Raw genomic sequence first — 12429 nt, forward strand, 5'->3', positions numbered from 1 at the left:
GACATTTAAGTATCATGCTCGGAAATCATCAGTGTAATTTAAGCGTTAAGACGTTAAGAGACATGCAAAGGACATATTTTGAGTCCAAAGCACAGTCTGGTCTAAAAGAAATCAGTGTTGGTTCATTTGTAAAAATCCTAGAAGAAAACAGACAAGGATCGTGACTGAGCAGAAGTTTTGAGTATCTCCCAGAGGGAGGAATGAAAGTGTTTCCATTACAGAAGAAGATCACAGCAGAGAGAAAACAGAATCCCTGAAGTGGCACTGCATGTACTAGGCACATCCCCAGCATGCTGGAATAATACACTCACCTTGTCCACAATGCAGATCTGCTTCTTGCTTTGCACATCAAGGATTTCCACTTCAAAGTAAGTAATTTTTGAATGTTTGAGCACTGGTGGTGATTTGAGATGGCCAGCAGAGAGCACAAGCTGAGAAAAGTTGAAAAAAGAGCGTGTGTTATTGTGGGACATGGACAGAGTTCCTCCATGAGCTGCAGGATCCCTCTTGTGTTCGGGGGCACCGAGTTTCTGCCTTCTGAGCATTGTGCGACCCAGCAGTAGTGACCGTCATATCAACAGGGGACAGTTCCAGGGGGAAAATGTTTCCTCTCTGCATCAGTTAAATACAATCACAGACTGATGAGACATGAAAGGTCAAGTGGCGTTCCATTTTAAGAGTACTGTCTTATTTAGCAGGAGTGAAAACAATGGCTCTGTAATCCGTGTCTATATTTAACCGACTATTGTGATGTGCTGTATTGCTGCTTTTTTTTTCCTTTTTATTTAAACCATCATTTGAAACAACACATTATATTTATTCCCTAATGTGAGAAGTCTGACCCTGAAATTCCAGAGCCCCGGAGAAATCAGAAATGAATGCAGCAAATTGCACTGTTATCAACTGAGACAGCTGTTCAAAAGTGCCCACAGATAGGCATATATATAGGTATGTGCATGTGTGTACATATATATATGTATATATTGTGTGTGTATGCACACCCGTAATATGTAGCTGTAAAGCACTGTCAGAAATCATCTATTCTGAAAATATTTCCTCTTTGTCATGGAGGCCCCAAGCACTTGAAATAACAAAATGCAAGGAGCTGATCAGCAAAACGTTGGGGTTGCCTGCAAATATTGAGAGCATTTTGTACCTGTTTGTATTTAGTACATGAACTGGCTGTTACTGAATAGTGTAGAGGTTTCCTCGTAGCTCCACCAGGGAAACTCAGCTGAAGTAACGGAAATGATAACCATAAAGACACTAATTCAGGGCTTTGATCATTTTTCTATTTTTTTGTTCTTTTCACAATGAAAGTCTGCAGAAAAAAAAAATAGCCTTAATTGTTATAAATAAGGATTTCATTAAAACAACATGTATTCTCTGAAAGGGCTTTCCCAAGTCTTGTTTAAACTTTATTTTTCCTTTTAGGGGTTTTTATATGATTTAATGATAAATAGCAGCACTTTTGCATCCTGCGATTCTCCCTAAATTTCCCTGAGCTGCCTAGGATTACAGTGTTAGAAGGCCACCACAGATTTCTGCAGACAAGCATAGAGTACGTTATGAATACATTTCTATATGGCAAAACCTCAGGAAAACTACAATCACAAAAATCGTATAGGTTCATGACACCAAGAAATTTTAATTAGGTGGAGAAAAAACCTTCAACAAGATAAAGGGGACTACACAACTACACCCCCTCTGGGAGATGGGGGTAGAATCAGAACTAGTCTCTTATCTTTGATTCTACTATTGCAGAAAATTTAGTGGTCACCACGTCTTTTCTAGCGGCACATGACAAGAAGTCCTTTGAAATAACTGAAAAAATAATTGGTAAGTTTTTGCAGAAATTAAAAAAGAGAGTGAGGGGATCCTCCCCAGGGAAGGCCATTTCCCAGCTGAAGCTTCTCTCCTGGAAAAATTGTCACATATGCTTACCTTCATTTGCATGAGTGTAGTTGTTACTACATCAAGGAATAATCCATACTACATGCAATTTATAAATGTGCTTAAGTGCTGGAGGATCCGCCTGCATACATGAAATCTGTGTGCTACATATAGCCATATGGAAAAGACATATGAGAAAGAAACAGCAAATTATCAAGGGCTGAACTCATGAGCAGGCTTGAGTTCAGTGGTGACAGGACTGGGCATTGCAACACCAAGCAGTAGTCTAATTTATTTATGATTCTTTAGCCAGTTGTTCTGACTAAATAGGCTGGCCCCAACTTATAACTCAGATGCTACATGTCCATATGACATGGCAAACGTTTGGGTAGCTAAGGTCTGAGAAAAGCCTTATTACTTGTTGATGCAGCTGCGCAGCCTTTGAAATGCCTTTGTTGACTCTGTTAGTGGAAAGCGCTGATTATGGCGATGCAGAAGTATAATACCAGTTAGCCAGTATCAATAAGGATGAAATTTTGGCTATACTGAAATCAGTGTTTTGCCAATTATGGAAAACAAATCAGCATCTAAAGAAAACGTTGTCATTAGACTTGTACATTATATTGTGATCAAAGAAGTATGCCTGTCTCTGAGTCTAGATGAAAGGTGTGAAAGGAACCACAGCCCTGATAGATCCGATATAGCAAGCAGAGCAAATTTGCAAAAATTTTGGTACAAATTGGTCAGAGCGTGGAGAATGACAAATTATTGACTGACTGTAAGGGCCTTAATAAAAACAGACAGGTAAGATCACAGAACACATAGGTCCTAAATTGTCCTGAAGTGTGAGATACACTTATTTCAACCGACTACTATAAGGAAATGGTATAAATTGCTGAACAAGTGATGACACAAACTGATATAATACCCCCTTTTAGCCTTAAAATCTATGAATCAGTCAGTTGTAATATTGGAGGTCTCTTCCAACCTAGATGATTCTGTGATTCTGTGGTATTAGTATATCTCTAAAATTATTTCAATTGAAAAGCAAAAAAGAACAATATCGATAATTAAGACTAATTTCTGTGCATATAAGGAATTGGTGTTGCAGTCATTACTGTGGGTATATTTATAACGTTATTTAAAATGACAACATCTGAGCTGCTTCTTCTGAGGAAAAAAAAAAAAACTTGTTTTCCTGCAGACATTTAAATGGTCAGAATTTTATTACTGACCAATGAAGATGTCATGAACCTGAATCAACTCCAGGAAAATGCTAAAAAAAAAAAAAAAATCCAATATAAGCTAATGATATGCAATTTTAATATTTTGATTAAAAAGAATCTTTAGAGAGCCAAGTCCTTAGCTAACAGTAACTAGTAGGGTTTCCCTGAAGATAACTGGCCCTTTCTTCATTGTTTTAAATTATGGATCTAGGGTTAGACTGTAGCACCGTTCCTGTACACAGTGAGTGGGGTGGGGACTGACTGAAGGCAAATATAAAACTTGCATATAAGGTGTCTGAGAGCTACTCTACCAAAAATAACCAGGGATAGAGTTACCACCGCTAACCTAAGCTCTAAAAGAGAGGTGCATAAAAGCAGTGGGTATTTTGCCATCGATGTGCCAAGTACTGCACTTGCTTGCATGTCATCAATGGGCTTGGTTTTCCTGGCTTGATGTGAAGTAACTCAGCCTGTTCTATGTATAAGTGCACACAGAAGGGAAACATTAATTACTGGACAGAAGGCACATCTTCACTTTCAGTGCAGTAGATGTACCTTGCCTCAGACCCCAATGCTGGAGACAGAGAGTCCCAGCGCAGAGGGGCCAGCAATCAGCCCGATGGTGAGATTTATTGATCAGCATTACATAGGTATGAGCTGTTAGCACAGCAGCTTCTGAAAGCTCTGGTAGGGCTAGTAGCCAACAGACCCTGACTCCTTGACCTCAGCTTCATTCTGGGACTCTGAGAGGAGTCAAAGAGCACTCAGCAAGAATTATATCATCTCTGACAGCTTCAACTCGCGCACAATTTCCTGCCATATAAGGGGCCGATATTTTCAAGGGGCCACGCAGATGGGCGTAACTCTCATACTGTGGCTCTACCTCCTCTCCTCACTTGGCAGTTGCCTGACATGAGCCATTTTGCAGATGGGCAGGCACTTTGTTAAGCCATCCCTCTGAAAGGCACTTTTTTTTCCAGATGCGGCAGGGCCATTATTTCTCGTTTACTGATCTGCTGATGTTTTCACAACACAAGCAACAGCTGCAGTTGGCTTTTTGCAATACTTCTCATACAGCATCTTAAACAAGCGTCAGGCTGTGCAGGCCATGACAAAATGGGTCACAAAGTGTTGGGCAGGGGCAAGGACTTGGCATTTAGTTTCTGTTTAGGACACTGATTGTCCTGTGTGGTTAGGGAGCTGCTGTTTCTCTGCTGTCCCCTTCTCAGACAATATTCCTTCTCTTGTGATGCTCCCTTGAGCTGTGCCTTTGTAGACAGCCTGGAACAAAGGGATCTCATGAGATCTCAGATGGGTTCTGAAGGTGCCTCTAAAGTACCTTTTCACCTTTGGTCATGTTTTGTACCCCTTCTTCCCCAGAGAACTGATCACCTCCTTTCGGTCTGCAAAATGTCGCCTGTTAAGTCAGCAGCACAGGACCATCTCTGTCACTCCAGGCGCTTGTCAGCAGCCCCTCACACATCACTTTGTTATCTTGTGCACTCTGCATGCTTGGTGGAAGCAAGGTTATTCACTTCCCACTGGCTTCATGATGCCAAAGAAATAAGCAATGTGCCCAAGTCACAGACTCCAAAGACCCAAGTATTCGGTACTATAGGTACATGCCACTTAAAGCAGATTCCCAGGGTCACACATACACACCTTATTTCCTCATTTTTAGAGATTCTGCCACTCCTTTTGCTGGGGAAGGAGATGCTGAGAACAACTGTGTCGCAAACAAGCAGCAAGACCTCTTCTAAAGGAGATCCCAGCTGCTGTGTCCAGGTGGTCCACATCGTGCCCCATGGCCTCACCACCTTCATTTGGCAGCCGTGCAGCCCATAGGCCTCGTACTGTGCTTGATCTCATTAGAACTGCTCCACATCTCGAGTTTGATGTGCTCAGAGCCAGGTAGGAAGGTAGTTGTGCAGGCTCTTTTTGCTCAGCCGTCCAAGGAGGGATTTAAGGACCTGATGCGAAAAAAACATTTGAAAAAACATTTGTAAAAACAGTAACGATAATTTGTTTGTCTGGCTCCTGGCTTCATCTGGCTGCAAGTTTAGGAATAGGTTTACTGAATTATTTTGGGAGATAATGCTTTTAAACATCGCTTTGATTCTGTTACTCATATCACATTAATAACAACTAGAATGCACCTCTGAAGCAGAGTAGGAATTTACACATTTAAGCCTGGCTGTTAGAAACAAAGATCTAAGATTGCAGTGTATTGTAGAGGAAATTTGATACCATTATTCCCAAGAGCCATTTTCTCATGTAATTAAAGGCTGCATTCTTGGGGGGTGGGGAAGAAAAAAGAAAAACCTGCACGAAGAAGCTCTGGGACTTCTTTGCTTGTACGTGCCTACGTTTGCAGCCCCAAACTGAATTTAAAATATTCTGCACACACACATGCAAAGACACTTAGAAGAAGCTCTGCAGTGGTACTGCTACAACCACTTGGTACTTAAATTTTCTATTTTGAAGCTAAATCTCTTAGCAAATAAGAAATGGACAGGAAAGAAAAGCACAGTAGCACTGACTCTTTAACACAAAATAATCCTAAGGCTATTTTAAATAATTCTAAAGTCTGAACCAGACCTTAGATTTATTGCTAGGGAGGGGCAAAAGTGATACACCCCCACGTTCCTCCCCTTCAGCTAAACTGGCGGGGCTCTGCAGCAGATGATGCCAACCTTTCTGACCCTGTGAGCAGCACAACATAAACATCACACAACCAAAAGCCACACAGCTCACAGTGCATCCTTCAGAGGCTGTGGGAAGGGAGAGCCCAGGGACCAGCTTGCCAGCAGGGCCTGGAGATCTCCAGTGCTGTCCCAGCCCAGCAGGAGGAGGAGTTTTTTACGACTCATGACCACAGCACCAGAGTTTTGCTCCCTGTTTAAAATCTCACTCCAGTGGCTTGGCTTTACCACTCTGGCTTTGAAAACTGACTTTAAACTTTGATGTGTGTGGTATCAGCTACTAGCAAATCCGCAATATAAATCAAATCCAAACCCGGCACTCATTTTATCCCCCACAGACATCCGCAACAGACCTGAGAGAAATAAGCACAGCCAACAGACGGGTACGGTAATCCTATCTGCAAGAAGTACAAAGTGAAACCTCCGCCCCCAGCCCCTCGCACGCAAACACACACCTACTTCTCTACCAAAATATGCAGAGCGTGATGCAGAGCTCAAATCTGATGGCAGTCAGTATAAGTTGTAAAAGACAGCTGTTGGGCTGCAGCAATGGAGAAGCCAAAGGAGATGCTCCAAGTGATGAAGAGGCCCAAAGGAATTATTGTAGGTGACCTGCTAGATCAATCTCTTAATGTTATTGACAATAAATAAGAAACTATTCATCTACATCAACATCTACAGTTGTGCAGTTTAGGATTTTCAGTTCTTTTGTAATTCAAGTAAATCAGTGCAAATATTGATATTCCTGATGTTACTCATTCATTATTTGAGGCATGACAGGGTCTTTTCCCCAGAATACTAGGTATTTGGAAGTATGTGACCGTGAAATACTCCATCGTTTTTTTTTTACTTATCCATTCTGTTATTCTTTTTCACTTGGGTCAGTGCGTAGCAATTAGAAACAAACAGGAATGTTTTGAGAACTTGGCTTCTAATGGTCTAAAAACAACGATGCTTTTTTAAAACAAAGTATGGTCTTGGCACTTAGCAGACAGTCAGAGATGTGGGACTCAGCACTGTACATGTTTTGAGTTTTGTGCTGACAATATGCTTTGCCCTAATAGTTTCTTCGAGACAAAGATTAGAAAGCAGTCTGGGGAGATAAAGAAATGTCACCCAAGCTTGCTCAATAAATACTTACGAGTAAAATTGCACTGACCTTTACCGGCAGTATGTTCCCTACAGCATTACACCACAGCCTTTAGCATCTCCTGAAGCAGCCTTTGCCCTTTCAATGGCAACAAGTGTTTCTATACATTGGTCTTAATACTGGTGCGATGTTCCCTTACTCCATTGTCAGCCTACCTAAAAAAAAAAGGCACCTCAGTTATCAAAGGTTAGAAACTTACTTCCAACTGTTTGACTTCGTTTCAGGGTCTCACAGCAGGCTTTGGGCACTGTAATGTGCAGTTGCTCCCTTAAGGAAAGCCACTGGCTTGACTTCTGTAACTCAGTGGTGTGATGAGCTCCCTGCCAGTCTCTGCACCCCAGCAGCAAAGCAAGCAACAAAGCAGCACCTACGTTGATGAGAGTCCTCAGAGCATGGACAGACAGCAAGTTTCCCTGCATTTCGTTGCATTTTCAAGCTATCGTGCCACTTCATGGACTAAATAGAGAAGACTGAGTGGATTAATGTAGGACAGGTGCTGATACCCTGTACTTTGCAGCAGTGTAAGCTTACTTCGTGTCCTCACTTAATTTCAACTGAGTATATTACTGACAGCATTTTTTAAACCCCCCTCAGAGAACACATCCTGACTGGATAACGGATTGTAATTTCACAGGGTAAGATCAAGTAACCACATTATCAGAAGCTGATCAGCCACTAAGTAAGGATGATGAAAAGAAATACAATAATGCAAAGCCATTTCCCACAAATGGCAGCAGTACAGCACTGGCAAATCCAGGCTCTTATGACTGAGATTAAATGCATCTTTCTTTTGTGTAAAACCATTATGTGCAACGTGAAGTTGGAGTTACTTGGAGTAGTTTCAAGAAAACAAAATGTTGTTCAAATATGCAGTTTGCATTGACGCCGAAGCAATTCCAAAGATTTATTCATTCGGATGGAAAGGTTTTGATGGTGCGAACAATCTGGTCTCTCTAATAATTTCTGACCGGTAAGAGAGAAGAAAAGCCTTGGCTAGAACACCTGCAGCATTCGAAAGGAATTATTTCAGCAATAAAAAATATTCAAAAGGTTTTATTTGCTAATGTAGAATATAAAAAAATCCTGAAACCTCAATAATTGGCACAAAATATAATAATGTTTTTTGTTTTTTTCAGACTTTTCTATCCATAGATATGTTAAATGGTTTACAATGGCAAAAAGAAACCTAGCTCCTGTTTTAGAATCTTACTTTTTATCTGAAGTTCTTGGGGTGATTGGTCTTTTATTACTTTTTGAAATGTTATGTGTTATTTCTTCTTACACAAGAAGCCAAATCGTTCTTAGTATTTTTCATTTCAGGGCTTCATTAATTGGGTTTCTGAAACATCTGTCAGCGTAACCTCCTTCTTTCACAAACTTTCAAGTTTTCAGAAAAGTTGCCATTTAGTATGACATTTTTAATATTCAGTCTCAGCCTGAAAATTAATCTTGAGCTAAAAGAAAAATGATCAGTCCTTTACTTTTACATTTATTGACTAAAAAATATATATATATATTCTTGTGACATTTTTCTCTCAAAGCAGGATGATTCTGAGAAACAGCAGAATTCCTGAAAACTTGGAATTAGACAAGCGAACAAAAGAGGATTTTATTTATTTCATTCAATCAGTGCCAGTGCCGGTTTTTCTCAAGCTTGAAATGTTTGGAAAAATGCAGCAAAATTAAAAAACAAAGGCAAACATGCTCATCAAATTGAATTACTCTGTTTTTTTTTCTGTTTCTTCCTCCTGTTTAGTCTCTTCTGCCTACACAGCTACAGCTCCCACCCCCCAGCTTAGTGCTCTTCTTGTTGCATACATATGGGACGTAGAAAGATGTTTCTCCTGAGATCAGACCGCTTTCCTGGCAGGGCTAGGGCCCGGTCCAGCATGGGAAGCAGTGTTCAGACTGTTCTGCTGGCAGTAGAAGTAGGTGACAACAGCCCGGGCGTTGCCTGCAATTTGGCAGCATTGCCCTTTAAAGATTACCACCTCATCAAGCCTGCCATCTTCACAGCACCTGGGGCCACCACATAACCTGAAATAAAGCCTGCTGAGACACCCTCCTACCCTACGCAAGGTACAACGCTGAATGACCCTCCACGACCTGCCTGTATGCGCTCCAAGCCTCCTTCAGTGCCACTGCTAATCACCAGGCAGGAGTGCAGACACAAAGAAGTGTGCCTTATGGTCTTACGCCACACGGCATCCTGGAACTCGGAAGTTGAACGCAGAAGTTGAGAAGAACAGGGCTTTAAACTTGAGCTACATGTGAAAACGGTACTGTTAGCTCCAGAAATGCTTCTGTGGCTTCTCATGAAACACCTGTGTTCATAGTGAGAAAGCATTTTCCACCTGTTTTTCTATTGCTGACACATACCTGTTTATTCACGCTTTATCACAAACGATGTTTGCACAGAAGCATTTTAAAGCCCAAAAGATTGCTGCCTGTACAGCAAAGTTGGCAGGGAAGAATGCACTAATTTGTGTGAAGCTAACGATGCACAGGCTTCCCTCATCCTTTTGCAAATCAAGAAGGAGAGAGACTTGCTGTTTGTATTAGTTAGTGTGTGACAACTCAGCAGTAAGTACTTTGGCTCTGAGGGCAAGCAAAGCTAAAGCAGATGGTTGCCACAGCAGACTTTAAAACCTTGACAGGAGCCGATATGTGAGCTTGGGCTGCCAGAAGACAGCACTTGTTGCTTGACAAGTTAGGACAGCAGTGTGTCACTCAACACCTCTGGAGTCCGAGTTTCAGTTTAACAGCTCCTAGTCAGGAATGGCTGGGACCAGCTTGGAAGCAGTTTCAGGACAGCTACTGTGTGGTTACATCCAGCTGTCAGAATTATCTTTGCTTTAAAAAAAAAAAAAAAAAAAAAAAAGAAAAGAAAAAATAGTCGAATCTGCTGTTAGGCTGACAACTGTCTCTATAAGGCACTCTTGCAATTTCCATAACCGTTCTGGGGACAGGGTCATACAGACAGATGTGACAAGGAGAGCTGTGGCATTTAACAGCCTGGGAAACAACACGGGCAGATTACCTGTAAGCTGTCAGCATGCTTTGCCAGGCCTTCCTGCTGCAGAAAGCAACTCAGTTCAAAAAAACACCTTCAAAAATGCTCTAAAATACATCCCCTGGGTAGAAACAATACACCCCGCTGTGTGGAGTACTCTAAATGGCTGAAGATGCTGCCCGTATGTAAAGGGAGCATGAGGGAGGATTTAGCATCACATTTGCAATCTTCTAGGACTAGAAATCTGCCAGTGGAAAGGGAAAATCAACAGCCGCATAGTGGAGCCTGTTGCAGTTACTGTTAGTTCTACAAGCTGAGGAGATACAGAATTTGTTTGCAACAAGGAAGCTCTCCAAGCACCCTGGCTCACCTCTGCCATCTTACAACGGGAGTCTTACAATGGGAGACCAAAGTGCCCACATTAGGAAGGACGTACACCCTTCAGCCTACTTGCTAGGTACCCTATACAACTTTATTAAATAAGTGAACCTTTGCCCTGTCTAAAAAGCGATGAAATACAGCTTTGCTTTTTCTTTTCTGACCATCAGCTCTTTTTCCGTACGCCCAGCACCTCAAGCTGTCAGGCAGTTGGCAAGCCATGTAGTGCTGCAGATGTACCAGACATAATCCTGGTGTGATGCTCTATCGCACTGACTGGCAGGGATGAGCCGACGAGGGCTCCTCGCTGTGCATGCATGACAGAGCCACGCTGCACCCTCACATCCTCTGCCTTTTTCTCTTTCCAGAGCTGCAGACAACCACGGGCATCGCTGCCGTACAAAAGACCGTGCTCCAATTTGCTTTCCGCTGTGACTTTTCGTGGAGAGCATACCACGTACGAGCGCCGCAGATGCTGTGTGAGAGCCCACCTGGTTTACCAGTCTTTGTGCCAGAGCTCTTGGCACTCTGTCAGCCCCGAGAGGAACTGGCTGTGCCTGCAAGTGTCTTTACAGATAAAGAACCCGCTTTACTGATGCTGCTGTCAATAAAAAGGAATTGGGGGTTTCATTCTGTTCTCCAAAAGCTGATTTTGCATGCAAAAGCACAACAGCTAAGAACAGACACTGAAAATAACTAGTAAAGGGACATGATCACAGTCCGCTTTGTGTTTTTTTTTCTTTGCAGATTTAGCTGGTACAGAGCTCCCAGCTTCAAGGTGAACTGTTGATGTATACAGTTTTAGTAATAAAAAATGGCCTCGGGTTTCTAATAAGCATTTGAATTCACAGCATTTACAGCAAAGCAGACTGACCCCTGGTGTATGAATTTGGTTAAGCTAAGCATGGGACTACCTAACTACAGGGAGCCACAAGCTCAGCCTCAAAATATTTCTTTCAGAGGATTTCCTTGGCAGACTAACACCAATTTAAAATTAAACACTTAGTTCTTCAGCCAGAATAAAAATAAAAATTTAATGAATAGGGCCAAAAAAAAAAAAAGTTTCTCTCAAAGTTTCTCCCAGAAAACATTTCTGTTTTCAGCTAGCTGTAGCACTGGAATAATATGAGATGTGCTCAAGGGTAAAAAAGAATCTGTGTCTAATGAGGAAAATAGCAGCATTCTTGTATGTTCCTTTTGCACAGTCTACCAGTATGCACTGATGACATTATCATTTTTGTTCTTACACGATAACTAGTGCACCACACCTTTTTAAAACACTCCTAAACAAAGGGAGAGGTTCTTTTGCGAAGAGTAGAGGAGGCCCCCGGAATCCTACAGACAAACCCAGCACGTCCCGTGTTGTCAGGGAATATCGCCAGCGGGATGCTGCACAGTCCTGCCAGCCCCTCGGGTCGGGAGACAAGCTGGGCTCCTCAGGCCCAAGTCTGAAGTCAGCACTGCTGAGATGCCGATAAAGAAGGAGTCAGGCATCTTCCCCAGCGAAATATTTAGCGGTTGCTTTAATAATGTGCTGTGTATCACTACAGGGCAAGTTCTGAGCCAAAAGTTGATCAGTTCCTACTTGATAATCTTTAGACTTCGTGAGACAAAGTTTTCAGGTTTGATAGTTTCTCACGTGGAACTACTTTTTATAGCTGTCTGTTGAGAAATGCTATGCAAGAAGGCAAAATCTTCAGAAGCAGCATGTGCCTCATTTTCAATAGCTCTGTCAGCTTGGTCCCAGAGAAGCTGAAGTACAGTTTACATCTCTCCCTTCTGAAATCGAACAACGGATAGCAACAATACGGGACAATATAAAAGTGCCAGTAAAGCATCTGTAGCTACTTAGAACAACAGAACAAGCAGAAAGTCATTAGTAAGACTACTAAAACCCACAAATTAAATTATGTATTTCTCCCCCGAGGAAAATGGGAGATTGAGCATCGTAACTATTCCACAGGCAAAGACCATCTGGGCAGAATTTTGAAAATCATAGTGAGTGCGTTCATGTGGACTGGGCGTTTGTAAGTTTTACTTACCAAAAACTGAAGCCCTCAGGGGGCT

General features: G+C 42.0%; 2 protein-coding genes across 15 annotated transcripts in view; one reads left to right on the plus strand and one right to left on the minus strand.

Annotated features, from left to right (window-relative positions):
- Positions 1–7103, minus strand: part of TECRL (trans-2,3-enoyl-CoA reductase like) — a 67800-nt gene extending 60697 nt beyond the window's left edge. For 2 of the 3 annotated variants that reach the window (XM_083835880.1, XM_083835881.1), the window contains exon 1: positions 312–6163. In XM_083835880.1, coding sequence (XP_083692006.1) covers positions 312–545 — 234 coding nt within the window. In that variant the 5' untranslated portion in view covers positions 546–6163. Of the gene's footprint in view, positions 1–311; positions 6164–6980 lie in introns of those variants that run through there. The other variant, XM_083835879.1, reaches the window with a different exon arrangement.
- LOC310899493 (uncharacterized protein) overlaps positions 1–12384 on the plus strand; it is a 407594-nt gene extending 395210 nt beyond the window's left edge. For all 12 annotated transcript variants that reach the window (XM_083835889.1, XM_083835891.1, XM_083835894.1 and 9 more), the window contains one exon: positions 10731–12384. In XM_083835889.1, the coding sequence (XP_083692015.1) occupies positions 10731–10958 (228 nt within the window). In that variant the 3' untranslated portion in view covers positions 10959–12384. The remainder of the gene's footprint in view (positions 1–10730) is intronic.
- The last annotated feature ends 45 nt before the right edge of the window (positions 12385–12429 follow it).

Source organism: Anser anser, assembly GCF_964211835.1.
Source record: "Anser anser genome assembly, chromosome: 4".
Lineage (NCBI taxonomy): Eukaryota > Metazoa > Chordata > Aves > Anseriformes > Anatidae > Anser > Anser anser.